The sequence below is a fragment of the Vespa velutina genome, chromosome 12 (genome assembly GCF_912470025.1).
Source record: "Vespa velutina chromosome 12, iVesVel2.1, whole genome shotgun sequence".
In the NCBI taxonomy this organism is placed as follows: domain Eukaryota; kingdom Metazoa; phylum Arthropoda; class Insecta; order Hymenoptera; family Vespidae; genus Vespa; species Vespa velutina.
Window position 1 is genome coordinate 3442618 of NC_062199.1, and position 17500 is coordinate 3460117.

The 17500-nt window shown below is 30.7% G+C and overlaps 1 protein-coding gene across 1 annotated transcript in view; it reads right to left on the reverse strand.

Annotated features, from left to right (window-relative positions):
• The window catches only part of LOC124953223 (neuropeptide SIFamide receptor-like), a 51240-nt gene that overhangs the window by 12134 nt on the left and 21606 nt on the right, over positions 1-17500 (reverse strand). Inside the window, exon 2 of the mRNA XM_047504278.1 lies at positions 647-746. Within this exon, the coding sequence (XP_047360234.1) occupies positions 647-746 (100 nt within the window). The remainder of the gene's footprint in view (positions 1-646; positions 747-17500) is intronic.

A 17500-nucleotide genomic window follows, 5' to 3' on the forward strand; every position in this document is an offset into this window, starting at 1 on the left:
GTACTTTTTAATCGATTAGTTTTTATATATTCATAGAGTTTCGATATAATCAATAATAAAATTAAAACGATGAGATTAATATTTTTATAATATTGTCAATCGATTGTTAAGATATTCGATGAAATTGAAGGATAATTTTGAAAATTATATTTTGAAATACGATCGAACGATCGATTTTAAATATTAGAAATATTTAAATAAATATCATCCTGTGAATGATTATCGAATGATATACGAATTTTTACGATGATTCGTGTCGACGTATAGATCATCCCCATACGCATTGATCAATGAATATTGAATATATTATTTCTTAGGGGATTAAAAATACTTTTAAATATCGTTCGACAAATTAAGATCAAATTTTATATAACGATATTAACGTGCGATATATAAATGTTGCACGTTCGTTCGATTTAAAAATCTTACTATTTCTAAGTTTTCTAATTCTTAAAGAATTTCTTAATACGATGGATACGTAGGAGTCAACGTAAGATAGTCCATGAATAATTGTAAAAAGATTTCTCATTGATCCTATCTCGATTGTCGATCGAGATCATCGATGGAGATATATTAACATATTATACAATCGGTATTACGGTCAATCGTTTTATTATTATATATATTTACATACATATGTACGTACCTGTCGAGTGAAACTGCTACGAGACTGTAAACCGAAGCTGCAACCGATACACCCTGTATATAAGCAACCGCTTTACACATGAACCATCCAAGTATCCAAGCTGAAACAAAAGTCATAGAAATTTAATTTAACTGATATAAAATGGGGATGATATAGGGGATGGGGATTGAGGGTACAAGAGAACAACAAAACAAAAAAATCAATTAATATCAACTCAAAAAAATCAATTTATATCAACTGTACATCGTTAAAGCTCTAGTAAAGGTACATATACTTTCAAATGTTTCTATCGTTGTTTTATCGAAAATAAAATTTAGCAATTAGAATTAAATTGATAAAACAAATTGATCGATTGATTTTTTTTTTTTCTTTAAATTCAATCGAAATGTATACAAAGCCAAACGATTGATGACAAATGTCAACTTTTCATCTATATACATTTTCTTATCTCTAAGATTAATTACGTAGATTCATTGTTTTTGTTTTTTTACTATTTCTTTTTTATTTTCTTTTTTTTTTTTTTTTTTTTTTTTGTTTTTCTATACGATCTATAAGACGAGGATAAATTAGCGTACGGTTATATAGTCGAAGCCTTTAATTTGATTTTTTTACTCGTTCTTTTTTCATTTTTTTTTCCTTTTATTTTTCTTTTTTCTTTCCTTTTTTTTCTTTTTTTTTTTTTTTTTCTTTTGCCCCTATTAACCAAGAAAAGTATTAACTAAGAAACTTATACGAGCAGTTAACGGCACGATCTTTGACCTCACACTCCCCCCTTCCCTATCCTCCCCTTTCTCTTCACCTCCTCCCCTCCACCCTGGGCCCCCCTTCCCTTTGTTAGATAGACAGAGACAAGAGTTGTTGATCGAAAACGTGCGGTCGGTCGGGTGCGGCCTTCGAAAGTATTGTACGAAGTGAAGGGTACGTTACGACCGCCAAGGTAGAAAGGTAAACTACATAGTGTTATAAAATACATAACATAATTATTATTTTCTGACGTATACGTAATTTATCATTATTAATAATAAAATATAAAAGAAATGAAATGCGAAAAACCAATAACGAAGAAGTTAAATAGAAAGACGAATAGAAGACGAAGAAGAATTCATTAGATTTGATTAATCGAATCGATTGAATTAATTAATAATCGTTTATTATAAATCGTACGTGTGTATATTTAATCCTTCGAATTAACCTCATCATTTCCTACACTTCATACCCAAACGTCCCGGTTTTTCTTTTTCTTTCCTAATCTCTACTCCCTTCCTCATTCATCCTCCTCCTCCTCCTCCTCCTCCTCCTCCATCCTTCTTCCTCCATCTCAAAAATGAAAATTTAAAAGAGATTTAAAATCAGTCTATAAATTACACGTTGACGATATTATCAACGTAATTATAATAGAGTTCGCGTATACGTATAGGTATACGCCTGTATCCATGTAATTTACGGGAGAATTGCGCCGTGAAACGGGCCGTGCGGGCCGTGCCGGCCGTGCCGGCCGTGCCGACCGCATTTGCCTGCTGCGTTTGCCTTCACCTGCATTAATTCTGGGCCGCGAAGCGTAAAGCGGCCCCCGGTTTATAGAGCTTGGTGCCGCACGAGCGTTAGGTATTTCTGGTTCATGCATGCACAGTTAATTTTCATCTTGATCGATGGATCAAACGTGTTCCATTGGTTCGTGATAAAGCCAATAGATACAACTTATATGGATGATATGATGGTTCGGTGGAAAGGGAAGGCGGAAGTTGATTATGAAAATTAAACGAAAAGGGAGAAACGGGGGGTGGGGGGAATTAAACGACGAACGAGGGATTAAATCTTACGTATTATTTCATATTTCATTTCATTTCATTTTAATTTCATTTTCTTTTATTTTATTAGTTTTTATTATAGTTATTTTTTCTTTTTTCTTTTTTCATGTCATATATTATATATATATATATATATATATATCCCAATTTTACGCCGTTTTATACGATCGTAATCGAGATCGAAGAAAAAGATAAATCTTCGGATCAGAAGTTCGAGATCATAGGTTTCGATCGTTGATATATCTTTCTTTTTTTTCTTTTTTTCTTTTTTCTCTTTTTTTTTTCTTTTTTTTTCTTTTTTTTTTTTTTTTTTTTTTTTTTTAGTAGACGCTCGATAATATCGAACGATCAAAGATGAAAATTTTATGAGAAAAGAAAAGAAGAAAAAAAACGCTCGTCTGAAAAGTAAAAATGAATTCGCATCCCATTCTTTTTATTATTATTATTATTATTACTATTCTTTTCTCTTTTTTTTTATTTTTCTGTTTTCTTTTTTATATTAATTATTATCTTCTTTCTTTTCTTTTTTTTTTTTTTTTTTCGTTGAACGATACGGTTTCTTTTTTTTTTTTTTTCCTTTTTTTTTTTTCTTTTCTTTTTACGAATTTGCATATGTACATACATACGTGGATCGTCGAAATGGAAAATTCAATTTCTTGGTAGATAAAAAGATTCGGTAGGATCCACTTTAAAAAGTTGGAACACATGTTGTACGTATTAATGACGTCACGTACGATACAGGACGGTTCTTCCGTCTAGAAGAAGACTACAGTGGTTTACGTTAGACGTAAAGCTTTAAGATTCTATCGAGAAAAATCCTCTTTTCTTATTTTTCTGTATCTCTCTCTCTCTCTCTCTCACACACACATACTCTCTCTGTCTCCATCTCTGTCTCTGTCTCTTTCATGCTAGTATCAAACGTTCCCGTAACTTTTCTCGCCCCTTTTTCCTATCCAACACTCTATACGTGACTAACCTGCAAGATAGAAAAGGACTCTTGAAGGAAGTATCCTTTTTTTTTTCCTTATTCGACGAAAACATCCTGATTTATCCTCTCTTATCTTATCATATGTCCATGGATTTATCTCGTGTGTATATTAACTTTTTAACATTATATTTATTTCAATTTCGATTTTGATTTCGATTTCGATTTTAAATTCGTATTTTGATTTAGATTTCAATTTTAAATTCCTATTTTGATTTCGATTCAATTTTATGATCCTTTTTTCTTTTTTCTTTATTCTTTATTTTTTCAATAGAAACAATTTTACAATAAGTCGTACCAATTAATAGAAGCATGATGATAATGATGACAATGATGAAACATTTATTAATGTCCAAGGATGAATAGGAGGAAATTGAATAAACAGAATGGATTTTTACGTATGTATAATTTACTTTTCGTATAATTTACTTTTCGTTTTTTTCCTTTTCTTTTTTCCTCATTTTTGTTCTTTTTTTCGTTATACTTTCGATCGGATTCGACGAAACTTTTATATGAATGAAAAAGACGGGTGAACAATGTAAAAAATAAAAAAAAAAGAAAAATAAAAAGATAAATAGAGAGAGAGAGAGAGAGAGAGAGAAAAAAGAAAAAAATTCTTGTTTTTCTTTTATGGTTCCTTTTTTGTTTCTTTTTTTTTCTTTTTTTTTTTCAAAACGAAACTTCGAATATTTCATTACGAAATTCGTATCATTGATAACGTTCATTGAGTACTGATAAGTTTGGAAAATTATTATTTAATATATTTCCCGATTAATTCGATTCATAACGTACACTCTCATTTCTTAACGCTCTCGATATAAATGATATTTTAATTCATACAAAACTGTTGTCCGTTATATGTGCCAAGATAATTAAGAGACATTAATATCAAGAAATTATCTCACACGGCATTTTTGAAAGTTACGAAAGTGGAATCATTAAGTTTTATTTCATAACCCATTAATTATTCACGTTTAATGATTACTAATATTCTCGATCGATTTAAAAAAAAAAAAAATAAAAAGAAAAAAAGAAACACTCCATACTTTTTTCCTTTCTTTTTTTTTTTTTTTTTTTTTCTTTTTTTTCTCTCTCATAATAATAGAAACACGAAACATCCCGCCTTTTTATATCGATCGACTTATCCTTTTATCTTATATTACGATCCATTCTAATCCTATTTAATCCTCGGAGCACAAACATACGTAGCACAATTATATTATTTGTGTAATCAAATATATGTATCTATGAACCCTATGTCATAGGGTTTTTTTTTTTTTGTTTTTTTTTTTTTACGACGAACGATTTGTAAATGAACAATTGACACCTTATAATTTTCTTCGTTCTTTTTCGAAAGAGAAAAGGAGAAAAGAAATATATATATATATATATATATTTTCTTATTTTTTTTTTTTCTTTTTTTTCTTTTTCTTTTTATAGAAGAAATATCGACACAATCAAAAGTTGAAATATTTTAACAACCGTGGAATATAACAACCGTGAATTTCGAATTTAATCTCGATATCTACAAAACTTTGGTATATGCGATAGAAAAGGATAGATAATGTGACAGAGAATAAAAAAGAGAAAAAGAGAGAGAGAGAGAGAGAGAGAGAAAGAGGGATGGAGAGAGAGAGAGAGAAAGAGAGACGTGTGTTATTCAACCTACGAACTGACCGTTCGTTCGGTACTGGCGAGCGAGTTCCAAGCGAGTCACGTTTTATATCTAAATGCAAAACATTTTTCCAATTGCCACCAACCCACACGCTTTTACATATATAGTTAAATTACGAGAGTAGTTTTATATACGCGCGTACACGTTTTCTCTTTATCTATATACTTTCACTGTTTTCTACGGTCGATTGGACAAGGTCCCAACGGCGACGTGTTCGCACACTTAAAACGTAAACACGTTTATTTCATACGACTCTTTCTAATACAATACAATTGACCGACCGTTCGCGAATCGAATTTTTCAAAAGAAACTTGTTTCAACCAATCGCACATTTTTATTTCCTCTATTTTTTTTTCTCTCTCTCTTTCTCTTTCTCTCTCTATTTCTTAATCTTTGTCCGTCTTTCTATCTGTCAGTAAAAAAAAAATTCAATAATACGTATGATTGACTATGATTAGCGATTAATTCTACTGTTATTAAATATATATACATATATGTGTGTGTATGTGTATGTATGTGTATATACATATAAGTATATAAATAAAATGGTCGAAATTACGTAGCTAAAGCTATTCGATAATTGCCAATGGGAATTTAATATTATATTCTACATGAAATCATTGTCTAATATTAAAAAGGATTTTTCTAAGCGCAATTAAAATTTATACTAAAAAGCCGTTCTGATGATAGGTTATTTAATCGAAATAATACAAATTATTTTGTTATATTCAACGAGGAATATGTAATAAAATAATATGCATATATTATTTTAATTTAAGGGATTCTTTTTTTTCTTTACTTCTTTTTTTTTTTCTTTTTTTTTTTTTTTTTTTTTTTTTGTTTTCTTCATCGATACCTCCTCGTTCGTTATTATATACGAAGAAATAATCGTGAAGCCCGTGATGTTGCCAGAGTGAACCAAATATAATAGAACGCCTTATCGTTTCCGACGTTATACGACAATCCCTTGAAGTACGCTCCCTTCGATGACACATACCTATTCGTCCTACGAAAGAAATGAAATGATAATAATGATTTTATTCATGGAAGAAGAAAGTCTCTCGATCGAATTTTTCTTATCGTATTTCGAAAAAGAGACGGACAAACAGACAGATTAATTTTCTAATATTAAATAACGTCTATAATATCGATCAAAGTATTATTTTTTTAATCGATAAAAAAGCAATGCTTCGCGTGAAGTCCATTGTATAATTTATATGAACAACAACAACAACAACAACAACAACAACAACGATAATAACGACGACGACGATGACGATGACGAAGATGATAAAAAAAAAAGAAAAAAAAAAAAAAGGAAAAAAAAAAGGGAAAAGTAAAATCGATGATGAGAAAAAAATTTCTTTCTCGAAAGATCGTAAAAAAGAAGAAAGAAAAAAAAAGAAGATTAATATTTAAAGCTCGTCGGAGGAAATATTAATAATGAGAAGGAAAAAAAAAAAAAAAGAAAAAAAGAACAAAGTCGAAAAACAAGAAAAAAGAGAAAAAGAAATCTCATCAATACTGCATTACGTCGAGAAGTTAATGAGCTTTTCTTTTTTCTTTTTTTCTTTCTTTTCGTTTTTTTTTTTTTTTGTTCGTTTTCTCTCTTTTTTCTTTTTTTTTTTTTTTTTTTTTTTTTTTGTCGTCATATTTGTTTTTCCCTTTTGCACGAACGTCGAAACGTTAAGCCGCAATTTTGGAGCGGTATCAAGATCAGAGGAAAAAAGAGGAAGGGGTCGGAAAAAAAAAAGAAACGGGGTGGGGGGGAGAAAGAAAGAAAGAAAGAAAGAAAGAAAGAAAGATAGAAAGGAAGGGAGAAAGAAAAAGAGGGGAGAAAGGGGGAGGGGGGAGGAGGGACAGAAAAAAAAAAAAAAAAGAAAATTATTCATCTGGCACGGCGGCCAAGTAAGCGAAAAGCTGCGAACTGTGTACAGGTCGGCGAAGTGAAAATTGAAACGTTTGGATGGACGCGCGTCCCAGTCCATAGAAGCTCTCTCTCTCTCTCTCTCTCTCTATCTCTCTATCTCTCACTATCTCTCTCTATCTCTCTCTCTTTATCTATCCATCTATCTATCTATGTATCTATCTCTTTCGCTTTTACCCTTTCCACTGGGTTCCACTCTTTCGAGGCTCGACGATGGAAGTCGATTCGAGGCACACCAAGGGACCGACCTCGAAGGATTTCAATCGCAGAACCGTGACCTCATAACCCTACCTTTTATTACTCCACCTTCTCATCCGCTCCGATCACGCGTGAACGTTGCAGTCCGCCGTTTTGTTTTCTTCTTCCTTTTTTCCCTGCGTTTTTTCCCTCTTTTTTTCTACGTTTTTTCTTCCTCTCTCTCTCCCTCTCTCTCTCTCTCTCTCTCTCTCTCTCTCTCTTCTCTCTCTCTCTCTCTGTCTGTCCTTTTTCTCCTTTTCCCTCTTTTTTTTTTCTTTTTTCTTTCCTCTTCGTTCTTTTCTCTGTTTTTTTTTCTTCTTTCTCTTTTTTCCTACGACTATTATTTCACTTCGAAAATTATTCTAATCTACCTGTTCTTCGTTCTTTCCTCGAAACATGAAGATAACATTTTTTTTTTGTTTTTTCTCTGTTTTGTTCTCTTTTTTTTTTTTTTTTTTTTTTTTGTTTTTTTGTTTTTTTGTTTTTTTTTTTTTTTTTGTTAGATAATTTATACCAATGAATCGTTGAAGAGGCATTTAAGAAGTTAAAAAAGATTTTAAGCAAAGTTTTAATTAAGGATATTAATTAGGAATATATTTTAAAATTAATAAAAAAAATTCCTAATCGATCGTAATATTTATATATATATATATATATATATATATATATATATATATATATATATATATATATATATATATATACAGATATACACAAAATATATAATATCTCTATAATATTTCTATGAAATGTAATTTTTATTATGTAATGTAATGATTTTGAGTTTTTTATTTTTATTTCTTTCTTTTTTTTTATTAAATGCCACGAAACACATCAATTATTATTTTCGAGAGAATTATCAATCTTTCTTCTTTTATTCTTTAAGTGATTAACGTTAAACGAATGATCATTTTTTGTAAATAATTAAAAAAAAATTCCTCTATTGGAGCTATTTACATAAATTCTTGATTTTAAAATATTCCTATAAGGGGAAAAAATTCGAGGAATTTAAAATAATTGAAAATCTGCCAATTTGATTATCCGATATGCCAATCAACACGTTCGCCGAAACAAACCGGATGTATTGTAGAATTTTTGACGTAACACCGAACGAAAGATTTTATCGATGCTTCGTAGGACGGTGATATGCATTTTGAAAAATGTCATAAGATAAAAGCTTTTTTTCTTCCAACTTGAAAACTTCGAAATATTATTTTATCGAAAGAAGTATTGATTGAAAATTCTAAAAAGAAACAAAAAAAAAAAAAAGAAAAGAAAAGAAAAGAAAAACAAAACAAGAAAAAAAAAATAGAAAAATTAAAAAACAATACCATCGCGAAAAAGTATTAAAAGACCTTCAAAATGATATGTCACTTGGTCGCTTGATCCCTGGTTGTTATCTAACATTTCATTTTTATGAAGGGTTAGATCAAACTTGATGAATTTTGTGATAAGAACATATTTGATAAGGATATAAAATTTATGATAAAAACCTGCCACTCGAAAACAAAATTGATTTGTCCCGACGTTTTTCGATAACAACATTAAATCGACATCTTTCGTTCTAACATTCAATATACAGGGTGTCCCAGGTTTTAATGTTCAAACTTTGTCAGTAAAAACTTTATAAATAAACATAAATCGCATAGAGCTTTATTAAAAAGTTATAACAATAATATGAAGTACAAGTAATAATAATAATAATCAATTTGTTTTTAAACTATCAACATTGGCTCGAATAGTATCAATGTATTTATCATTTGACATGATAACTTGAAAAATTAATTAATACTCCATTTTAATACTAGCAACAGTTCGTACATTCCCATTACAGAAGCCATAAATGAAATTCATATCTCCATATTTTCGATTCGTAAATATTAGTGGCATTTTGAACTCCAATAACTTACTAATAGCTATTACTTTCAATTTTAGATGACCATAAAAAGGCAAAAAAATAAATACAGCTTACATAACCATACTGTATGTAAATATTGTTGATCTATTCGAATCAATGCTCATAATAACAACAAGTCGGTATTCCATATTTTTATTATTTATATTTTTAATAATGATCTCTACGTGACTTATGTTTACATAATATTTTTTTTCTTATTTAGTGCCATAAAATATATTGACAAAGTTTGAATATTAAAATCTGAGACACCTTGTATATGTACTATATATATATATATATATATAGAGAGAGAGAGAGAGAGAGAGAAAGATTACGAGTAATAATTTTAAATAAATATAATAGTTGTAGTTCGTTCGTCGGTTTCGAAACTTTGACGTTCTTCATATTAAAAATAAATTCTGATAAAAGTTTCAGACAAATATAGACAATGTTATTGCAATCTTGATATAATGATTGCATTTTTATGCAATCATTATATGCAATTTTAACCTATCGGCTAAATCTAATAATGCGAAATCCTTTTAGTGTTCCGTGAAAAATTATGATAATCAATATTGTTTGACTATCATCACAATGTTTTTGTTTTTTTTTTTTTTTTTTTTTTTTTTTTTTTTTGATATAGTTAAAATTTGGGAACAATTTTGTTTTTTATTTCTTTTTACTTTTTTTCTGCTTATTTCGTTTCTTCTTTCTTCTTTTTTAAATCTTACGTTTACTCGGACAATTTATTTATTATCAAATAATATCTATCTATTCGTTATCAAAAATAAACGAAATTTATTTTAATAACGTGACAAAACGTCGTTAAAATGTTGAAACTCATTAAGTGGGTTTTTATAATTGGATTAGAAAAAGGTTTAGGAAAAAATTGTGCTAAAACGTACGAATCGAGGTCGAAAAAAAAAATCTATAAGGTAGGTGTTGAATGAATTGCTAAATGTTGTAAAACGAAAACCTTCTTTTCATTTGGGATCGTTCGATAAATCGAGATTATAATTAAGGGTGTGTTCACAATTGACTTTAAGAACCTAAGTTTCCATCATAAATCACAAAAATTGATATCACCACGGACGTTTTTAGAATAAAAAGATACGAATTCTGAAAGATCTCTCTCTCTCTCTCTCTCTCTCTCTCTCTCTCTCTCTCTCTCCCTTTCTCTCTCTCTCCCTTTTCTTTACTTTTTTTTTTTGGTTGTTTCTTAACATGGTTACAGTTTTTTTAATCATTAATGATCGCATTTCACGGAGTCCTTTTTTTAATACTTTTTCTCATCGAATTAAAAAGAGAAAGAGAGAGAGAGAAGAAGAAAAAAAAAGAAAGAGAGAGAGAGAAGAAGAAAAAAAAAGAAAGAGAGAGAGAGATGACAAGAACATTAAAATTAGAAAACGATATAATACATTTCGATTGAAAACAATGGAAATAATTTCACTTTACTTCACGTTCGGTTACTCTCCGTTAATATCATCCATAAATCATATATAAAACATCAGAGAATGATAGAAAAGAAGAAGAATACAAAATAGATAGTACAATGGCGCGTTCTCATTTAATATGAACACTCGTTTCGTGCGAGTTGCGATTATTTTCGTTAAAAGTGATGTCTCAAATGTCGGTTGAAAAGTAATAATAATAGGAATAAATAACCGGTGGAGAGAGGGAGATTGGGTGGGTAGGGGGGGGGGGAGGCGGCGAGGAACAGGAGGACGGGTTGGGGTAAGGGAAGAGAAAAAAGTGATGATGGTTTGCTTCTTAAAAGCATCGAAACAGGAAAAGGAAGAAAAAAAAAGGATTGTAAGGGAAGTGGTAGTTGGAGACGTGGAAGGAAAGGCTTGACGAGGAGGAGATGGAGGGAGGGCGAAGTGAGATGAGAGGACTGAGAGGAGTTGCACCAGCTGTGCCTCATTAACGTAGACGAGACCGAAAGGGAAAAGGAAGGAAGTGCAAAATCGAAGTGGCGAATGAAGAGAAATGGAAAATACAGAGTGAAAGAGATTAAAAGACAGAAACAGACAGATAAAGAGAGAGAGAGAGAGAGAGAAAGAAAGAAAGAGAGAGAAAGAGAGAGAGAGAGAGAGAGAGAGAGAGAGAATTAAAGAAAAAGACAAAGAGGAAGTAAGAAAGAAAGATAAGAAGAAAGAAGAAAAAAATGGAGAAAAGAAAAAGGAAAAAGAAGGAATGCGGAAACCGAAATTCAAGCTCGCACTTTTCATCCCATTATATGCACCCGATGAATTCCATTATGACGAGTAGGACGATAAGTAAAGGAGGATAAGGAGAAAAAGGAAGAGAAGGAAGAGGAGGAGATGGAGATAGAGGTGGAGGTGGAATAGTGTCAGCTTTATCAGCAGTTTCCGTAGCAAGCTACTTTCAAAAAAAGGGTATCGTTCTTTCGATCCTACATCCATCCACTCTCTCTCTCTCTCTCTCTCTCTCTCTCTCTCTCTCTCTCTCTCTCTCTCTTTCTCTCTTCGAATAAAATATGTAAAAATATGTGCATTTGTGTTTACCGTATACAATATATACTACATCTATACGTTTTTCTGACTCAACTCAGACGGCTGAAGATGCATGACTAGTTTTTAAGATATCCAAAGATCGATACTATACACAACGATGACTTTTGAAGTGCTGTATTTTTGTTGTTGTTGTTGTTGTTGTCTTTTCTTTTTCTCTTCATTTCTTTTTTCATTTTTTCTCCTTCTTTTAATCTTCTCCTTCCTTCTTGTGTCCCTTTCTTTATTTTCATTTTTATTTGCTTTTTTTCTCTTTTCTTTTTTGCTTTGTCCCTTTTCCTCCTTTCTTCTTTCCTTGTTCTCGTTCTCTTAATCTCTCCAATCCTTCCCCCTTGGCCTTCACCACCGCCACCCCTCACCCTCCCCCCACTTCTCTACTCTTGCCCATAAAGAAAAAAAATTACTACACTATAATGGAATAAATTTTTTTGTCTTATCGATACGACAATGTTATGCCTGGCGTTCCTATATATATATATATATATATATATATATATATATATATATCACTCGAAAGAAATGGATCACCCCTCTAAATGAAATGAAATTTATCGAGATTATTTATTGTTGTATATTTTGTTGTATATTTTGATTATGAAAGAATAATATAATGATGATATCCAACTGATACAATTTATATATATATATATATATATATATATATATATATATTAATAATATATAATAATATATATTAAAATAACACTTGTAGAACAATCTTCCTGGATATTTTCAATGACATAAATTAGAATAAATTTTTCTTTAGAATACGTTATCGCGATTATAGATAAACTTTTCTATAGGAATCCCCGTAAAAATTGAATTCTAAATGTCGTATATAATTCATGAACTCTCTTAACAGCATATACATTGGTAAATAATGTTTCCAAAAAAACACATACATATAAAAGACATAAAACGGAGATAGAGAGATAAAGAAAGAGAAAGAAAAGCAGAGAGAGGGAGAGAGAGAGAGAGGATTGTTATTGAAACTCTAAAAAAAGAAAAAGAAAGAAGCTACGATCCATGAATTCAAACGATTTCGATAACAATGTCGGAAAAATATTTTTTTTCTCGATCGATATCAACGACTTCGAATATCATATACGATGTATATTATCAGATTTCTTTATAATCGATAATAATTTTTGTCGATCATTACTTTAATCGATTAAAAATTTCATGAAAATTGATTTGATCTTTGATTTTCCATGATAATTTCCAAATTGATTTCTGAATCAATTTAAATTGAATTTTGTAAACTTTCTCATTCGTTGGGCAATTTAATTGATCGAAATCGATAGATGCTCTTACAAATTCGAAAGATTCGATATTAGTCGTAAAAATCGATAACAAAAATCGATTAGATAATAGAAATTATCGGTGGATAGGGAAGTAGGGGTGGTCGTGAGGGTGGGGGGGGTAGCTTAATGTTATTAAGTATCGGCAACATTTATCAACGGGGAAGCTTATAATGTTTCTATTTATGCGTTGATACCTTTTCAATCAGTGAATCCATTTTCAACCAGTTTAAAGTCCATAAGTGATGACAAGTGGTTCACTTTTTAAAGGGATAATTAATGATATTAAAGAAAATGATGAGAAAAAGAAATGTCAATGGGATTTTATTTAGAAAAGCGCATCTTGTATTTATTTTCTGATCGGTAAGAAAGTAAAAAGGAAAAAAAAAGAAAGAAAAAAAACCAGAAAAGAGGGAGAGAGAGAGAGAGAGAGAGAGAGAGAGAGAGAGAGAAAAGAGAGGAGAAGAGAAAAAAAAAGAAAAAAAGAAAATAGAAGAAGAGAGAAGAAAAGAAAAAATACTTGTTAAAGATCTCTTTAGAAATTATCATTGAAAAGGTCATTTCAATTTGATCGGGGATTGAATCTTCTTTTCATATTTATCTCTTTCATGTCGGGACAAATCTTCTTTCCTTCTTCTCTTCTTCTTCTTCTTCTTCTTCTTCTTCTTCTTCTTCTTTTTATTATTATTATTATTATTATTATTATTATTATTATTATTATTATTATTACTATTTTTTTCTCTTTTCTTTTCTTTTTATTTTTTTATAAAAAATATTTTCTCAATAGAAATTATAAATATCATTGGCCATAATGGCTGCCGGGGTTGAACTTGACATCATCTTTTTTTATCTAATAAAATCCCTTCAAGGATGATGAATATGATTGATCTATCTATCTATATATATATATGATATATTATTTTATATATTATGTATATATATATTTCGCCGAATCAATGAAACAAAAAAAATTTATACCATTATAATGTAGTAGTTTTTTTCTTTATATATTATAAAGAAATTAAATATATTATTATAATAAATACATTAAATATATTGTATATATATATATATATATATATATATATATATATATATATATATATATAAGTCGAACGAAAGAAAAGAGAATGAAGGATCGGAAGAATCTTATATATTATACATGTCCGTTTCGTACACGCTGTTCTTTTCGCAAAAAAAAAAAAAAAGAAAGAAAGAAAGAAACTACGAAGAAATCTAAACTGAAAACTCTATCTAAACAAATAAGATCCGATCTATCTTATCTCGTGGGAAGAAGAAAAAAAAAGAAAGAAAAAAAAAGAAACAAGAAAAAAAAAAGAAAAAGTAGAGAAGAAGAAGCAAAAAAACGAAAATCGTGTCTGTGGGAAGAGAATGGAAAAGGAGAAAGAATTAAAAAAAAAAAAAAAAAAGAAAAAAAAAAGAAAGAAAGAAAACGGGAGAGACTTCGAATGGAAATTATTTTCCTAAAATCCAAAACAAATCACTCCTTTGCTTAAAATTTCTCACGATATTATTCCAAACATCATAAGTGAACGTAAGCAAGTAACGATCGTACTTATGAACTTACGTTCGTTTGCGAATTCACGAAAGCGCAAAAACAAAAACAAAACAAAACAAAAAAAAGAAAGAAAAAGTACAAAAATAAAAAGAAAAACAAAACAAAACAAAATGAAAGGAAAAAATTAAAAGAAAAACAAATTCGACAAATTTTTATCTCGATATAAAGCTTAAAGAGTTTATCGTAGACTTAGAAGGATGGAAGGAAGGAAGGAAGGAAGGAATTAAGGAAGGAAGATAGGAATTAATGATAATGGAAGCGAACAACGTAAGTTTAGATCTTAGATCTTAGATTTTAGATCTTAGATCTTTACAAAAAAAAAATAAAAAAATAAGAAAATAAATAAAAACAGAAAAAAAGAATTAAAAACTAAAAAGAAAGGAAGAATAAAAAAAAGATAAAAATAAAAGAGAAATATATATATATATATATATATATATATATATATATTAGATGGACCGGAAAGTAATGTCGTTTCTGCGCATGTCGATATTTGATTGTGATTAAAAATAAAAACTTGTTAAAAATTTATTCGTTTGAATTTAATTTAAGAAAGCGACATTACTTTCCGGTCCCCCTAATATATATATTGTATATCCGATCATAGTTTATCGATGTTTCTTGAAAATTTTACGAAAATTATAAATGGCAGAGAGAAATACATTATTCGAATCGTTCCTTCGAAATCAACAAATATTTATATTAAATGTTGTATGAATAATAAAAGGAAAAGAGCCTTCTCCAAGGAATCGAACGTTGATATGCTTTTCTGTTCTAGATTCTCTCTCTCTCTCTCTCTCTCTCTCTCTCTCTCTCTCTCTTTCTATCTGTCTATCTATCTTTCTTTCTCTCTTTCTTTCTAACCCGAAGAAACGAGGGAGAGTTCGGTGGCAGAGAACAGACCAGCCGATGTAGGGCAACCCGGCTTACCTCCCGTTAGTAGACGTTCAGATTGCGCGCGCCTGCGTCGAGTCATTCTTTGAGGTTACTGCCCCGGTTTCGAATACCTTCAAGGTCTTCTAGCAGCTCACACAAACACAAATACAAACACAAGTACACACGCGCGCGCGTGCGCGCGCGCACACGCACGGACACACGCGGACAGACAGACATACTCACGCGCACATATACAAAGAAAAAGAGACAGAGAGACAGCATGATGCTTCCAACCCCTTACGAATACGTTTGTCGATCCAGCTGCGTTTCACCACTTCGAATAAGAGATTAACCACTTTGAATAATATTCTACATGAGATTGAATTGTTTTTTCTTTCGTTTCGTTTATTCGTTTTTCTTCTTTTTTTTTTTCCCCCCTAGTCCTCCTTCAACAACGAGACACGCGTACATATCGTTCATCCATTTTAATTGGAATCTTTAAGATCTATTTGATGGAAGATAAATAAGTGCTGTTTTAAAGGGATCGAGAAGCGAATTGTCTGAAAAAAAAGAAAATTATTTTCATACATTCAAATCTTTTTTATTAAAGTTAAATCTAATCTTGAAGATCCGACCCTACGACTATCCAATATGATTTATATAATCCTCAAGGACCAGAATCGAAAAGGATTGAAAAATTTTCTCTATATCTGTATCTATCTTTCTTTTTCTTGATCTTTGAAAACCTCACCCGTCCAAGTCTATCTCTCTCTCTCTCTCTCTCTCTCTCTCTCTCTCTCTCTCTCTTGCGCTGATACTTATCTCGAATACGTATAAACGATAGAAAAGGTACGAAGCTCAAAACTTGATCTCCCTTCGGACTTCCTGTTGGCTTTTAATTAAATCGAAAAACCTTACGTAAGTACGTAGATTTTTTTCACTTTTAACTTTTCCAAGGAGAACTTTGAACTTACGAATTTATCGCCTTAACGTTGTAAACGAAAAAAAGAAAAAGAAAAAAAAAAAAAAGAAAGAAAGAAAGAAAGAAGAAAAAAAAAGGAAGAAAAACAAATCAAAAAGAAAAGGACGCCGATCCATCGTAAGATTTAACGAGACTCATAGTTAACAAACCCATTCCTCCATCTTACAAAATATATAATGAATAAATCAACGTCATATTAGAAATAATTAATTCCTATCAAAGACTTTACGATAGTTTAATTATTACCCATTTTATCTAATATAATATTCATCATTCGAAATATTATTTTAAATGATATTTAAGAAAGGATAAGGTATATGAATTTGGCCACCTGTTAATCCTTATGGGAAAATTATCAATTAAACTTTGAACAAACGATAAAGTCGATAAAAAGGTTGCCGGTACGATTCCAGATGAGAATTTTCTAGATTCGGCCCTGACTCAGATCGACGAACGCGATTCAACGATAAGTTCTTCGCGGTATATAAATTCCGTAAATTCACGCAGCCATCCCGAGTTCGAGGATATGACCTAGAGTCGTTGGTGGAGGTGGTGGTTTGCAGGTGTCCGTGCTCCAACCCGTTTATACATATACATACACACATACATATACATACATATATATCTATATATGTGTATATATGTATAAGTAATAAGTATATATATATATATATATATATATATATATATATATATCGGGTCGGGTGCAGGATAGTGGTGGAGGAGAGCGGATTATACGAGGGAGGTAGTGACCTAGTACAAGTGGCCGAGATGCATGACCCGAATACCGGCACGGTACAGGTGTGGTGTGTGTCCCACTGGCCTCTACCCTCTTCGAGGTACCAAGCTAGCGAGTTGCCGTACACAGTGCTCTGCTGTTGCTGTTGCTGTTCGTACTCCCTTAGAAAGAGCTATGAGCTCCCAACGGGATGCAACGGCCGGAAATACCATCGATCTTTCGATATTGCCATCGAGTTCTCCTTCCTTGTATATATGCCGCGTAAAAAAAAAAAAGAAAAAAAAAATAAGAAAAAACGAAAAGAAAAGAAAAGA